The sequence below is a fragment of the Thermobia domestica genome, chromosome 2 (genome assembly GCF_964235325.1).
Source record: "Thermobia domestica chromosome 2, izTheDome1.hap1.1, whole genome shotgun sequence".
Classification (NCBI taxonomy): domain Eukaryota; kingdom Metazoa; phylum Arthropoda; class Insecta; order Zygentoma; family Lepismatidae; genus Thermobia; species Thermobia domestica.
This window is the reverse complement of record NC_137455.1, coordinates 166,745,135-166,761,494: the sequence shown is the minus strand read 5'-3', so window position 1 is coordinate 166,761,494 and position 16,360 is coordinate 166,745,135. Positions and strand designations below refer to the sequence as shown.

The 16,360-nt window shown below is 35.4% G+C and overlaps 1 protein-coding gene across 1 annotated transcript in view; it reads right to left on the bottom strand.

Annotated features, from left to right (window-relative positions):
- The window catches only part of LOC145677120 (serine/threonine-protein kinase NIM1), a 161,837-nt gene that overhangs the window by 69,321 nt on the left and 76,156 nt on the right, over positions 1-16,360 (bottom strand). The window contains exon 2 of the mRNA XM_081747770.1: positions 2,128-2,267. Within this exon, the coding sequence (XP_081603896.1) occupies positions 2,128-2,188 (61 nt within the window). The 5' untranslated portion in view covers positions 2,189-2,267. The remainder of the gene's footprint in view (positions 1-2,127; positions 2,268-16,360) is intronic.

The following is a 16,360-nucleotide window of genomic DNA, read 5'->3' as shown; positions in this document are numbered from 1 at the left end:
TGGAGATACGTCTCTTCCTTGTAAAATTTCTGCAAATATCCATTACAAAAAACAAACATTTTGTTCGAAAATATTGGCAAAAAACCGGAAAATATAACTAAAAATTATTTCTTCGCCTGATGTTAATCTTATTTGCTGTAACGTGTCTGCAGCAAATATACAATATATTTTGCTGGAAGGAAAAATACTTAAAGCAACAGATTTTACTTTTACTTTTTAGTTTTATGATTTCTGGTAAGAATCCCTCTTTATTATTTGTATATTTTCGAACAACTCAGAAAGAGAGATGATCTTATTTACACATCACCGCACAAATGTAAATTAGAGCAGCGAGAAATATACTAAAGAATTTAACATCTGAAACTTCCGTTCGTTATTATTAAAGACTAGCGAAATACCTGTTCTTCGCACAGGTAGAATACGTTTTATTTTGAACATAAAGGGCACCAAAACTGTCACCAATGAACTTACGGACACCAAAACCTATGAATTCGACACTAGTATCTGTCATTTTCAATTACTTTTACATGGCACCCTCCACCTTTAGCAGTATTAATGGGGACTAAATTTGGATTTAAACGGCATCGGAAATGTCACTGTTTCATCTCAGCGACCCCGAAAACTATGGATTCGACACTAATATCGGGCATTTTCAATCATTTTTATATATCTTCTCCCTTCTCCTCCCCCAAGTTACGGCGCTCAATTTGTATTTAAAGGGCAAAGAAAGTGTCACTGTTCATCTCATCGGCCCCGAAAACTATGAATTAGACACTAATGTCGATGTCGATCATTTTCCATCATTTTTATATATCTTCCCCTCCCCCAAATTGTGGAAATGAATTTGGATTTAAACGACATCAAAAGTGTCACTGTTCACCTCAGCGACCTCAAAAACTATGGATTCGACACTAATATCGGTCATTTTCAATATATATTCCCCTTTCTTTCTCAAAGTGAAATGATAAAAACCATCCCAGGCCCGAACCTCATCTATGTTGAAAATTTTATAGAGATAGGTTTAGTGCTTCAAGAGTTGTTAAGTTACAAATATAGTCACTTTCATCTTATAGATAATTTGTCGCACTAGAAAACAGGTATTTGTTTATATACAAAATTTTGTACATAAAGTTTATATAAAAGTCTAAATTACAGTATTAAATAATAGTGATTATAAGTTTTGGTACATGGCTGTTAGTGAAATTTGACTACTGCTCTCTTTTTTAAGAATTAATTTGGTTAAAATTAACAAAATTTCAATAGATCAAAGAGCACATTAAGAACTGTTTCATTCGAGAGCCCTATTTATTGCAACAGAAACGCTTCATGATGATAAATGTGTATACAACTGTAAAAGTTCTGTAATTTAATGCACAACCACGAATAAACGACTAAAAAACACATAAAGGAAATGAGAGCACACTATTATTTACAACAGTGTTATTTTCAAATGCTTCTTTTTTAAATATTCGCAATACAAAACAAAACGGCCCCATTATTAGTAAAATTAACCTATAACAAAGATTTTTGTTATTTTCCCAATTTTCTCATTTTTTTCGGAAAGAAACCTGAAAATACGGTTTCTTACCAACAGATTCAAAATTTCCGGAAATTTTAGAACACTAGTTGTGATCCCTGCCTTTTCGTATAGGGATGAAGAGAGCATTCTATATTTGTTCGATTTTATTTAATCACAAAACAGTTGCTATGGCTTGCGGAAAATATCAAGTGTTCTATGTTGATACAATTTGGTAGATACAGCTTTGTATCCTAACCGAGAGATTGTTAAGATACAACCCTAATTGAATGAATAATCATGTAATTTGTAAATGATAAAGACAAATCACAAATAAACAAAAAACAAAAAAAGAAAAAAGCATCAACAAAAGCTACGATAATTGTTAACTTGACATTGTGTGACTCAGGATTTCACGCCCAATAAATAAGTTCTATATATCTACGTCATCACATTATGTTTCTTTACCTTCAACAAGTTGTTTCTGGGTTTTATCTTGAATCTTACTGAAAGAAGGAAACTTAATCAGTAAAAGTAAAGACACTTCATCTACTACGAAGATATTTAGAAAATAGAAAAAATATATATGAAAGATAATATTGTTCAATTACCTGTTTCTGCCGCCGATGAAACAGAATCCTCTGGCATGATATGGATTTTGGCGGCTGGCATGACTCTATTACCCGTACGGGTCAAGTATCACCGATAGATGGGGGCAGTCCCACGTTCCTTCTCCTCTGAGATCATGCATCTGTAACAAACAAATAAAGAAGTAGCGTTAGCACATTTACGTAGTTTGCACACACAGCAATATATATATATATATATATAAAAGCAAGAAGTACATTTTTGGGATTAATATTCAAAAGTATATACAGCACTAAGAACTATACATTACTGGTTTGTAACGTCTTGTTAGTGGTCCTTGTATTACGTCTACATATTGTGATATAAGCTGTTTTTATCTCTGTAAGCGCATGCCAGGGTCACTACTTCTGGAATAGTCTTAGGTACAGATGAACAATTGATAATGAACAACAGCCAGGACAAAGTAAGAATCATATTTAAAGTCCATTTTCCTTTCCCCCTTTGAGATGGCGGTTCACTGAACATATGGAAGTCATACATTTTCGGAATTTCTCTTCTATTTTGCGCATTCTGCTTCTTGGCACATGTGTCTAGGCCAATAACACCATGTACAAACATTTGAAAGTATACATATTAAATCTTCATTTTCCTGAAAATCGGCTCGGTATCAACGGACTTGCCTTACAGAATGGACTTTGGTAACCAAAAGGCTAAAGACAATATTTTCACAGTTTCACAGTTTCTCCATCCTTAACTTTCTGCTGAAACTGGAAGTAACATAAATCCATTATAGCTTCCGATTTCAATATTGATTTACATAGAGCAAAAATGACAAGAAAAAGCGAAAAGTGGTTTTCTGCAATCAGTTAACGACTCAAGAAAATAATCTACACTCTTATCTCTCTACTAAAGTCGAAAGTGGTAGCGATCTACCAGTTTGGTTTCAGTATTGAGAAAATATCACACCATTTTAACCAAACTTCTTCACGTGGTATACAGGAGATATTGGTATTTGTTGTTTGCGGACCGTTATTTAGTCATCGTGGCCCTTATGTTTCTTTACCACATTTTGATAAATATGAGCGATAGTATATGGTATATAAAACTCATAATCCTTTTTGCGCATCAGTGGAGCGAGTCCGTGATACACTATAATGCTTAATAATTCATTTTTACATCACACAGACTGTTTTAGACAAGGATAGGAGGAGGAATTGAATTGAATACCAGGTCCGGCACGTGTGTTTCAGAATATATAAGCACAAAGTGGAAGAGTTAGTCAGTAATTTGGACTTAAATTTTTTGTAATATTTTCTAAGCCGCGAACTGTATACTCACTATGCTCTCCAATTAAATAAAAGCGTGATGGTTTTTTCTCATTCACACGAGATAAATGGTGGGATAATATCAAACGTATTAGTCTCAGAATGCTTCCTTATTTTTCCATTCCCTTCTTCGTTCCCCTCTTCTCCTGGTAGTGTGATCGCTGATTAGGCATGGGCGCGAGACCAAACGAGACGAGAACTGAAACAAGTCTCGTCTCGTCTCGCAAAATCAAAAGCTGTTCTCGTCTCGCGTCTCGTCTCGTCTCGCAGACCTAAGTTCTCGTCTCGCGTCTCGCAAAATTTTGGAAGTCTCGTCTCGCGGTCTCGCACGAGACTTCTCGCGTTGGTCTCGCGGTCTCGCAAATCAATACTGGAATAATATAGTCTTCATTCGACCCTTTTAAAATAATGTATACTCAAAGTTTACATAGTTTTGTTTCATAGTTGCATTGTTACACAATGCTTATCCATTCATTACGATTCACAATGCCTGATTTTACAGCCCACATTCTCGGTATTAAAAAATGCCAGTTTTCTGTAGTCTTTGTCTATGTAAAGTATGAATGAAATCGGTATGTTACATTTGAGTAATCTTACTTGCAAGATAAAACTTTCAAATAACTTGGTAAGAACGGTAACTCAAATAGTCGTATTTATAGTAAACATGCAGCGTTAGTAATATATATTTCACAACTTAAATGCACTTTCATCTCAATACAAACCGTCTTTCGCAAACTGAGGAATGGAATGAAATTCACGCAACGAACCAAGCTCATCTGAAATAATATTTCAAACTGTTTGCAATCTGAAACACTAGTTTTTTCCTCAAAATCAAAACAAAACCATAAAAAAGTAGTGGAGTACCGACAGCATTTTTCTCCCCAGTGACGACGCCAGCTTTAAGTTCTTAGGGGGCAGATACATTTTCAGGGGGGCGGCTATTTGCCATCCCAAATATGACATATTTATTATGTTTGACTTATTTTACATTACATTGTGTAATTTCGTTGCTGTTTTTATATTAGACCGATATGATTATAACTTAAACTTATTTCAGGTAAAGTTTGTAACTAACAAATAAGTAACGTCTGCATATGAAATATTTTTCAATGAAACTTTTGAAATCCAAACATAAATTGAATTACTTTCGCGTATGCTAAGAGTAACACATTCGTCCAATACTATATGCTACGCATCTCTCTCTCTCTCTCTCTCTCTATATATATATATATATATATATATATATATATATATATATATATATATATATATATATATATATATATATATATATATAGGGAGAGAGAGAGAGAATTTACGAGGAGTTGCTGAAAATATCCTAGTCCAATCCAGAAGGAGTGTAGGTACTAGGTAGAAAAATGAAACCGCAGTTTAGAAAAACATATCTCTGTATGTACAAATACAAATTTGCATATTAATAATGAAATTCCTATTGTTTCTCAGGCTTCTGAAGTGATTATGTGTGCCCAAACAGATAATTTCACGAACATTCAGATCCTAACTGTTATACCATTTTTATTCCACCAAGGAAAGTCACCGAAGTAAATTAATTAGGAAATCAGTACCACCAAGGGTCTCTCCTCCGTTATATACAATGATGAAGAAGTAAGTGGCTTAGTATGAACGTGGTGATTTCTCAACAAATTATGTTTTACATCCACGATGATTAAAAGCAATGACTCTTCCCGAAATCATGGATGCAATATGTGACATTGTTCTTGAAAATTGCAGCATTTCAGTCAGTGGTGGATATAGCCCGGGGCCGGAGGGCCTAAGCCACCCCAATTTTTGAGTGACAAAAATAATTTAAGCTATTGTTTATATACTTTTTAAAGTGTATAGTAAACTCACGATATACATATTATAGTCTGAGGTCTGGCTGCACCCCGCTTTCTCAGTTTTTACCTTCTCAGCAAAACTTGTGTCAGAGATTCTGGGCATTTCTTTGGAACTCGTCGGTAGCATAATTCAGAATGGCTTGGGTATGCTCAAGTTCTCGACATAACGGGTTCCCAAAATATTTGTCAGGAGAATAAAAGAGTGACGGCATTAAGAGAAATCTTCTTTCAATTTGACCGTAATGCTGATCAATTTCGCTCACGAATAGTAACCATAGATGAAATATGGTTGTACCACTATGATCCTGAATCGAAACAACAGTCAATGGAGTAGTAGCGCTCATTTCTCCAACGCCCCAAGAAGTTCAAGACACAGAAGTAGGTTGAGAAACTGTTTGCAACATTCTTCTGGGGTAAGTATGGAGTCGTACTCATAGACTATCTCCGCAACGGTCAAATAATTAATCCAGAATCTCTACATTACTTACAAAACTGAAAGAAAAATTCAAATTTCAACGCACTGGAAAATGAAAAGAAAGGAATTCTGTTTTTTTTTTTTTTTTTTTTTTCAGGAGAATACATCTGTCCATCAAGCCCCTGCGAACACAACTGACATTGCATAATCTAGGATTTCAATGTCTAGATCATCATTATTATTCCGCAGATTTAGCTCCGTCTAACTATTACGTGTACTTATTTCCCAAACTTAAATAACACTTGAAAGAACGCAATTTTAGATCTGATAGGGATAGTGCTACGAACAGTGGTGTGAGGAAATCTTCAGATTTTTTAACTTTTCTGCAAAAACTAGAGCAGTGTACAAGGTAGTATATTGACTTTCGGGGAAAGTGTAGAAGAAGTAAAACTTCACCATTCCACGTGCACTCCTTCTGGGTTAGGCTACGAATTTTTCAGCAGCCCCCACTCAATATGGTAGACGTCACGTCAGTACTTTGAAACAAAATAAGTAAGGGAGCAATAGTGTAAGCCAATTACTAACTAAAGATCAGCACCCTGACAATACGTTTTATTGGGAATCAATTTAATTCCATAAATTTATTATTATCATTTGCAGGAAGGGAAAACACAACTCATTTTATCCCCTTCAAAAAATTAAGCCCTGGTAGTTGCAAACTAAGCTGTTATAAGCACATCCTCTGAATATTGAAAGCTGTGAATAATGTTTCAGAAAAGATAAGTATAGAACCTTTAAATAAAACAAAATATGAAACTGAAAACTTCAAACCTGGATAAATACAAACAAGTTACGTAACTGGTTTTACCTTTCTTTTATTTCCAGTCGAAGTTGATCCAATGAGAAGAAAACAAGTCGACCAAATCTACTATTGCTCGCTAGGCACAATAATTAAAAATCATAAGAAGTATAACTAAAATTTACCTCAAAAGGCGCTAAATTAGAAAACAGAAATACTCAGCCGCTCAAAGAAGAAAGCTTGAGGACTTATCTACCACATAGTAAATGCATGGAAAGTACAGTAGACTACAATTTGACAATGAGATTGGTTATGATACTGATATAAAATACTACATGTAGAATGTTTAAAGATTGTAGGAATCTTGAGGGGGGGCAGTCTAGGTAGCAGTCAGGGGGGCAGAAGTAGCTACTAGGGGGTGCTCGCCCCCTTGCCCCCCCTCTGGCGTCGTCACTGTTTCTCTCCCCCCTTTTCTGACGAATAAAATCTAAGCAGATATCAGTTCTGGTTTTGGTGAGAGGATCCGTCTTGCAGCCATAAATCCATTTATCCTAAACTAGCAGCGTTCACCCCGCTTCGCTGGGGTCACCCCGGAACGCAATAAACTTTGTTACTTAGATAATTTTTACTTTTTCGCTTTCAAGTGATATGATAAAAACCATAGAAGATTGGAGTAAATGTTAACATTATATCGCCTGTCATTTATGTTAACCCGCCGAGTGACACGGTCATGTGGGTTGCATATAAATACGGTTAGATTTAGCTATGATGAGCTAACAAAGGATTTGTACGTTATGGACACTTGAATGGTCAATTATCTCAAGACACTGGTAATTGAAAATTAAAGTGATATGATAAAAACCATCTAGGGTCCAAATCTTAATAACCCCCCAAAAATGAAAGAAATTGGTTCAGCCGTATTAGCGTGATGAGCTAACAAAGGATTTGTACGTTCTCTTTTATATATATAGATTTATGTTTACGGAAAGAAACAACTGCTTTATTTGACTAAAAAATTTTCCTTCTTATACAAGCCAATAGGCCCTTTTTCTGCCTTCAAAAAACAAGTTACCGTAAGAAAACAATTTGGTGGGCAGGGGGAACAATATATATAATGCATTGAAAATAGGAAGAAGAAAGTCAGAGTGTCAGAGACAGACAGAAACAGAGAGAGAGAGAGAGAGAGAGAGAGAAGATACGGTATCCTCTGACCGAAGCCTCGAATTTCTGCACTGAAGGAAAAATCAAAGCGAGCCGTATATTTTTGAACTAGGATATTTTTACCGAGGGTGCAATAACAGAAGACCGGAAACCGCAGCCGCGAATATGCAATGTTACCTAAGTTCATTGTTTCGACAAAATTTTCCGAAAAGACAGCTTCCAAATATGTCCTCAATAAAGAAATAAAAAAAAAAATGCATTGTACTGGTGTTTGCTATCCTGCTTTTATGATTTGTCAAGATGTTGTCTCATCATCAGGAGGAGGGTGGATACACAAGACAAAACGTGTCGTTTTTCCCCTATTTTCCTCCCCCTCCTCAAGAACTTTATGACCAAAGATCTTGGCTCACAACCCCAAAGAGAAAATAAAGAAAACAGTGTAGATAATGGAAGAATCTATTTTATTACATTTTGGGAAAGTAATGACAAAGAAAAACTAACACAATCTTTATTTTTTGAATCTTTTGTCATGAGGAAATCTCCTAAAATAACTAGATTTTGACTAACCTTGTTAACTTAAACCTATCATGAAATCAGTAATTGTGACAACCTGACCAAACCATTTCAAGAAACAAGAACAGCTAACTAAGCAACTATCAGTGTTGCCAAAAAGTCACAACACTTACTCCGTTAACTAGATACTTTGAAACTACCAAAATAACAGTAAAACATAAAAAAAATCAATACAAATTTCATAATACAAAGGAAAATTGTATTTTTTTTCTTTTTATTTCCACTAGTCGACATAATTTATAGTAAATGTTCAAATAAATGCTAGCCCAAAAGTTTAGAAATAAACTATTAGTTACTGACTTGCCTTCGTCTGCGATTGTCTCTACGATTTCGGATGATGATGTGTGGAAGGGATGTTTCGATGAGAACCATGCACTTCTAAGGTATCAATTTTGTAGAACATTAACATCTTTGGGGAGTTCATAATTATGACAGCATTGTTCCTTACTGCAAAGTACAGCACGAACGCACAATATTGATTTACCTTTTCTGAACCCATTCTGTTCGAGGGTTGGGGACGAGCAAGTTCAAAAAAAATTTCTTTAAATTTGGCTTCATTCGAAATAAAAATATTTTATATCCACTCGAGAACTCGGCTCAAAAAATCTCCAATTCGACTCGATATTTGCTCAAGTTTCGAGTAGTGTCGGGTCCAAACAAGTTTAATTCTATAGTATTAGTAGTTTTTATATTAACTAGTGATGCTCACGAGATGCGACAAGAGGAAAAATTAGTCTATCTTGAGACGTCGTTAATGTATTATCTCGAAACAAATGTGAACTGTTTCTTGAATATCACCAGTCCTGGTCACGAGGCGAGACAGATTTGATTTTGTCTCGCCCAGTCTCTATCTCTCGCCTCAAAAACAAGATTAAACAAAACAAAATACGGAAATTTAGCTGTTTGTTTAGGCAAATAGTAAACATTTTCACTTTCGGTATGACCAGGCCTGAATTCAATTCATTTTTGGTGTTTATTTAGCGTGGTAATGGTACAGGAGGAGTTATATAAAGAATAAATACGCGAAATCAGTGGACAATTTACTGAAGATATTTTCATCGAAACAATTGTTGTTGTTCTCCTTCTTTTGCGAAAGCTTCATCCTCAACCATATAATTGTCTACACGTTCAGCCGAATCTTTATTGAATTCATCGTTGGGGGCGCGGTGGCTCAGTGGTAGAGCGTTCACCTCCGGTGCTTGGGGTCCCTGGTTCGATCCCAGCTCGCGCCGTGTGGACTTTGTGGTGGACAAACACCGTGCTCGTGGGTTTTCTCGGGGTTCTCCCGTTTCCTCCCACTTTCTTCATTCCACCATTTCACTCATCTCTCATTATCACCGTCTCCTTTAGCCTAACCGGCATAACCGTGGGACGTTAAACTTAAAGATTTCGAATTCATCGTCTGAACCGTCTGAATTCTTGTCAGCTTGTCAGAATTTTTCTCGAAACTGTTTTCGTATTGAAAACATGGATGATAAGTTCCAAAGGCTTTTGGCAACAACAGATCCTTTCATTTCTTCTTTGGGCAAATCATTTCATAAGAAAATGAAGAATTTGTCATCTGAAGCTGTAAACCTTTTAATTATTTCCAACACGGAAGCTGACAAAAATTTAGAGGACTCAAACGAAGGTGATGAAGGGAATAACTTCCATGGAGATTCGGCTGAACATGTAGACCAGCGTTTCCCAACCGGTGTGCCGCGGCACAGTGGTGTGCCGCGAATGGGTCGCTGGTGTGCCGCGAGGAAATCGGAACAAAATTATTAATTCTATAGCAATCAAATTGCAAGACATAGAGAAAAAGGTATATTTGTATTTCAAATTACTACTATGAATCTAAAATTTAAAGTTTCATACTGTGTTACTTTTCTGTAGAACATTTTTCTGTACATTTCTAATTTTGAAAAAAAAAGTATTTGTTATCATTGTTATGACCATTATTGCTTCTTTATTGTTGCAGACTATTTCGTAACTTGAAATTTTAAAATATTATTCAATCCTTCCGGCAAAGTAAACATGCATACGAATTACCTATATTTGTGTTTTAAAAGTAAAAGAGATTCGTTTGTTCGTTCGTTATTTAGTGATCCTCCTTCTTAATGAAAGGTTGGATACAGTTTTCGAAAAAAAAGTGTATTTTTAACAACTTGAGCCCTATATCTGATTGTAATTGTTTTCTATTTTTAAATTAAAATGAAAAATAAGCATAATGATTTACCACGGGGAAAAAACAGTGGTCTAGCTTTCTTCTCTGTGAGAAGGATGTCAGTAATCAGAAAAAAATACTACAGTATTTTATATTTTCAAATAATAATAATAATAATAATAATAATAATAATAATAATAATAATAATAATAATAATAATAATAATAATAATAATAATAATAATAATAATAATAATAATATGTGTGCCGCGAGAATTCAAGTTACCCTGAAGTGTGCCGCAAGTTGAAAAAGGTTGGGAAACGCTGATGTAGACAATACCTATAGAGCTATTCCATGTGGAAACGACAAATTATGCCAAAATCTTCGTGCGGTCGCATTCGAGATTTGAGTGTTTGTCTGAACACTTATCAATATGTGATAGGAAGGAAAATGGAATGGTTTGTAATGCACGCCATTCATGTTGAAGATACGACCATAGTTGAATCTTAAGTTATGTTCATTTTCTTGGAGCTCTATCGAAAATGAATAAATAAATAAATAAATTCAAAATTGCACTATAGGTATGTGGACAGTCCTTTTTTTTTTTTTTTTTTTTTTTTTTTACCACGTAGTAGTGACGACGCAAATACACATTTTGGGTTACGAAATATTTGGATCTTTTTAGTCCAAGTCGATGAATTAAACCAAAATTATATTTTCGGAAGAAATATTGAAAAATTTGTTGTGTCAAAGGGAACGCAATTTTGAGAGAATAATAAGTATAATCTGTACTTTCTATAGAAAAAAAAAATCATCTTTTATGTTTCTAATTCCTATTAGTGCTAATGGTATATAGTGCGTAGAGAACGGATGCTGAGCTATGCCCCCTCTAACTTCTTATCGGAAATGACTAAAACACTCAAATTTGTGTTTCTGAGCCTCACTAAATTATCTGTTTTCATGTCACTTTATATTGTTGTTGTTGCTCCAAAATTCAAAAAAAGAAGAAAGAAAGAAAGAAAGAGAGAAGGAAAGAAAGAAAAGAAAGCAATACATATTAATCTGTAAAACAGATGTGACCATTACAGCCTTTTGAAGCTCCAACGCTACATCAAGATTGTTGTGTTGTCTGCATTCCAGGGTCTGAAACCGCTACAAACAAAATCAAATTTTGCAAACAATTACAAACAATCGTGAACTGAGTCTACTAAAAGAAGTGAAAACAGAAAAACACGACTCTCGTTTGTGATTGCATTCCTTTCTACACCCGGACTTTATTTACAAGAATGTTTTTTGTGGAATTTTACAGCTGCTAAGAAACGCGAAGCCACGTAAACACATGCCGGGACAGAAGTAAGTTGAAATACAAATTGAAATTTTCACCACTTGTGGAGGAAGCATATTTCTTGCTGGAATCAAAATATTGTTAGTATTCCACTGTGCGTTTTTGTTCCACACGGTTTAGAACTTTATATATATTTCTGGTTATTATCATTCACATAACCAACCGTCTTGCTCGATTTTTCGCTTTCAGGTGGAATGACTCTATACGGTTGAGGACTAAGCTTTCGAAAAATAAGGGGGAGAAGAACAATTGTTTAACTGAAAAATTAAAATGACTTCATTAAGTTATATTTTAATTAATAAATGACTGGTAGATTGACTCTGTCCTAGCTACTGAAGTAGACAAAGTATCTTTCCCTCTCGAATCTCAAACTTTTTCAGACGCAGTCCGCTATATGGATCCGCAATTTTGAATTTTTAAATTTTAATGTCAAATTAGTAAGTTTATAATCAACAAAGTCAAATGCACCAATGTACCAAGTCCAGTTCGCCAATTTTACTTTTTCCAAATTTGGCCCTCCATTTTTTTTAACTTGATGTCAAATTGATAATTAACAAAATCAAAAGCCTCATTATAGCACTTTTTGTTCATTTTTACTGATTTTGAATTATGACCACGTTTCAAGCATTTGATCCATAGTTTATCGATCTCTGTGCGTCGCCCTTTTGGACCGTCGCTCTCCTTGCTGTCGCTTTCCTTGTGCGTCGCCTTTTGACCCGTCGATCTGTTGGCTAACGCTCTCCTGGTCGTCGCTCTTTTGCCATCACTCTCTTTGCTGGGGCTCTACTGTCGGTACACCCATGTTTATTACAAAACTCGATCCTGACATTATTAACTATCTTCCTTTCAATATGTATGATGGTACTTGCAAAAGAATACCATATAAATATCACAAATGTAAACTATGCGAGACCGCGAGAAGTCTCGCGAGACTTCTCGCGCGAGACTTACTGAAGTCTCGTCTCGCGTTCTCGTCTCGCAAAAGATATCAGGTCTCGTCTCGCGTTCTCGTCTCGCAAAATATTATAAGTCTCGTCTCGCGTTCTCGTCTCGTTTGCGAGACGAGACGAGACGAGACTTCTCGCGTTCTCGCGTCTCGCGCCCATGCCTATCGCTGATGGACCCCATCCTTCATACGTGATGGGCTTAGGTCATAGATGCCAGTAATCCCCAGAAATATAATTAGTTTCTAACTCGGAACACGAGTCGAATGGGCGGGGAAGCGTATATGAAAATAAAACGTATGACGTATCCGCATCGAATAGGTTCTATATGTATCTATATATCGGTAGGAGTGGAAATTTTCAAAGAGGTATTAAGGAATGCTCGGCAAAAATACTTAGCGTCCATGAAGCAGTCGAAACATATTAGGCGTCAAAAAGTACAGTACTACAGTACAATATAGTACTACATTAGCATAGTATGAGACAAATGGAAGGAAAAACATGGAGGTGCGAAAAATCTTGAATATAGCGCAAATAAATTAACTTGTTAAGAGGTTTAATATGTGTGCTCATTGGAGATTTCCTTCTCGCTTAGGCCGATGCAAATAAAACTAAAAATTATCTTTCGAATTCATTCTAACTGAACAGAATTGACGGTAATACCTACACAGCCACTTTAACAACAAGTAACAAATTAGAAAATAAATATATTTTATTAGTTCTAATGTATAATATAACTTGTCCCTTAAATATACTTGTACGTCTATATGCTGTAGACCCTACATACACATTACAACAAGAGTACACGCAGCGAAACTGACATCCAAGATTTAATAAGCAAATTAGTGAATAGACGGGTGGAGCGGCGAATGCAGGCACGTAGCCAAGGGAGGTTCCGGGGAGTTCGGACCCCCCTTCGAAACCAGAAATGAAAAAATAAGGGAGGATGAAACAAAAAGAAAAGAAAAAAAGGAGAATTAGCGTTAAAAATAAAAAGCTACAGCAAGCTTTTGGTTACTCTTTGTTATGAGGAGATTTGTATTACTTGCAATACATGGTGGCGAATGAGCGGGATGTCCTGGAAGAGTCAGAGAATTTGAAATTTCTAGAAAAATTTGGAATTCTCAGAATTTCTGCTACTAGTCAGGAAAATTTCATGCTTTCGAAAGCATAGTGCCGTTGAGTAACAGTGTGGACATTTTTTATCATAATTTTTCGTCATATCAAACAATATCAGACATGTTATTTCAGAAACAGTTTTCTACTGCTCCTTTAACCTGTCATTTGGAACAGACCATAGTTGACGGAATAATGAAAACAAAAAAGTTATATGGAAAGAAAGTTCTTTTAACATTTGATTCAACAGAGAAAGGAACGCAGATATTGTAAAATATTTTACAATACAGTATTGAATATATACTTATGTACTTTTTATAATAGTGGATATGCATTTTTTAAATGATAGTTGAGGTCACAATGAAAGGAAAATTATATTTGAATGAAGAAAGGAAGGAAAGTAAAAAATTGTAATATCTTTTTCAATACTTTTTTTATACTTTTACTCGAGATTTCTTCATACTTTGTTATTAAAATATTTACTAACATATCCTCATTTTATTGTTCCTACAACCCAATATATGTTGCCAGGAAAATAGTTTAAATTGATCGAGCTCTTGTTATGATAACGACAGTATTTCATGTCACGCTCTCCCCCTCCCCATTACGAAATCTTGACTGAACGAACCAATATGTGTTGCCAGTAAAACAGTTTAGAGTGATCGAGACCCTGGTATGATGACCACAGTATTTCATACCACGGGCGAATGGGACAAGAAATTGGGACTTTTAAGGTCGCAATACAAAACGGACAATTCCTCACACTGTTGCTGTGGTTTGTGCATTATCATGGTGGCGCCAGCTACCGGTAGGTCTCCCTCTGAAGGTGGGATCCGGGACAGAAGCACGCTGGCTCCCCACTTACGCGCTACACTGGCGGCGTACCTTCGCCTGGGAGCGGGGAATTTGAACCACTTGCACCGCCGATTGGCAGGATCTGCTTAGTATCCTCTAGATCAGCGTTTCCCAACCTTTTTCAACTTGCGGCACACTACAGGTGTAATTTGAATTCTCGCGGCACACCCTATTATACACACACACACACACTCATATATATATATATATATATATATATATATATATATATATATATATATATATAAAATACCTTGGTATTTTTCTGTGAATACTGATCTCCTTCTTAGAGAGAAGAAAGCTCGATCACTGGTTTTCTCCCGTGGTAAATCATTATGCTTATTTTTCATTCTAATTTTAAAATAGAAAACAATTGCAATGAAATATAGGACTCGAGTTTTTAAAAAATCCACTTTCTCTTTCGAAAACTGTATCTAATCTTTCACTAAAAAGGAAGATCACTAAATAATGAACAAATAAACAAATCTCCTGTTCCTTTAAAACACAAATGTAGGTAATTTGTATACATGTTTGCTTTGTTGAATTTAGTGAATGATATGTTAAAATTTCAAGTTACTAAATAGTCTACAACAATAAAGAAGCAATAATGGTAATGACAATGATAAATACGTTTCCCAACATTAAAAATGTACAGAAAAGTAACACAGTATGAAACTTAAAATTGTAGTTTTATAGTAGAGGTTCATAGTAATGTGAAATACAAATATACATTTTCCACTATGTCTTGCATTTTGGCTTCTATAGAATTAATAATTTGTTTCGATTTCCTCGCGGCACACCAGCGACCCATTCGCGGCACACCAGTGTGCCGCGGCACACCGGTTGGGAAACGCTGCTCTATATTATTAATCAAGAACTTTCACGTACGAGAAAAGGAATAGGAATAATTAGTGATAAATACATACTCTTAATGTTTTTCGAACATCCCGTTTGAAGTTCGATTCACTCTACTAAATGACAGGTACAAACTTTTCCTTGTACTAGTTATATCTAGTAGACAAAAAATAAAGCCAAGGACCCAGAAAACTCTATTTGGGATAATGTAAAATAGCATACGGTTAGTCAGTGCTTACGAACTCTTCTGCAGATGACACTGAACAAATTAAAAGGTTGACGTCAGCCTTTTAGACTGGTAGTGATGATACTTAATGAATATACTCTTCATACCTCGTCACACACACCACCAAGAGACGAAAATTCTACAGCACTGTCTTTTCCCCGCTCAGTCTTTACATCGATTCAAGGTCACAGTTTAAACTCCAATCGACTATTGGACTCCTTTTATAAAACTTTTTTTTTTATACAGCGTATTTCATTTCTTCACATAAGAGACTATCTTTTTTTAAAAACATCAAGGTTCTTCCCACTTCAAACATATCTGCAAACATTGCGTCCTTCAGTGCTTAAAAAAAAACATCTTTTTCCTATCCTATTTATCTATCTTTCCGTCTATGTATATGCATGTGTGTATATATACACAGTACCTTAAAGAAAACGTCGGTGAATGAGAACTTTCCATGCAAGTTTAATGAATCAGAAGATCTACGTAGAAGAGCCGAACAAATATTTTAAAAAAAGAAAAGAAAAAGTTTTTCATTTCGTGCAGCGAGGATAGAAGTGTGGTTTTTCAATTATGTACGAATGGCCTGGCGTCTCTTTCAACCTCCAAGTTGCTACATTATTCAGAGAAACCTGAC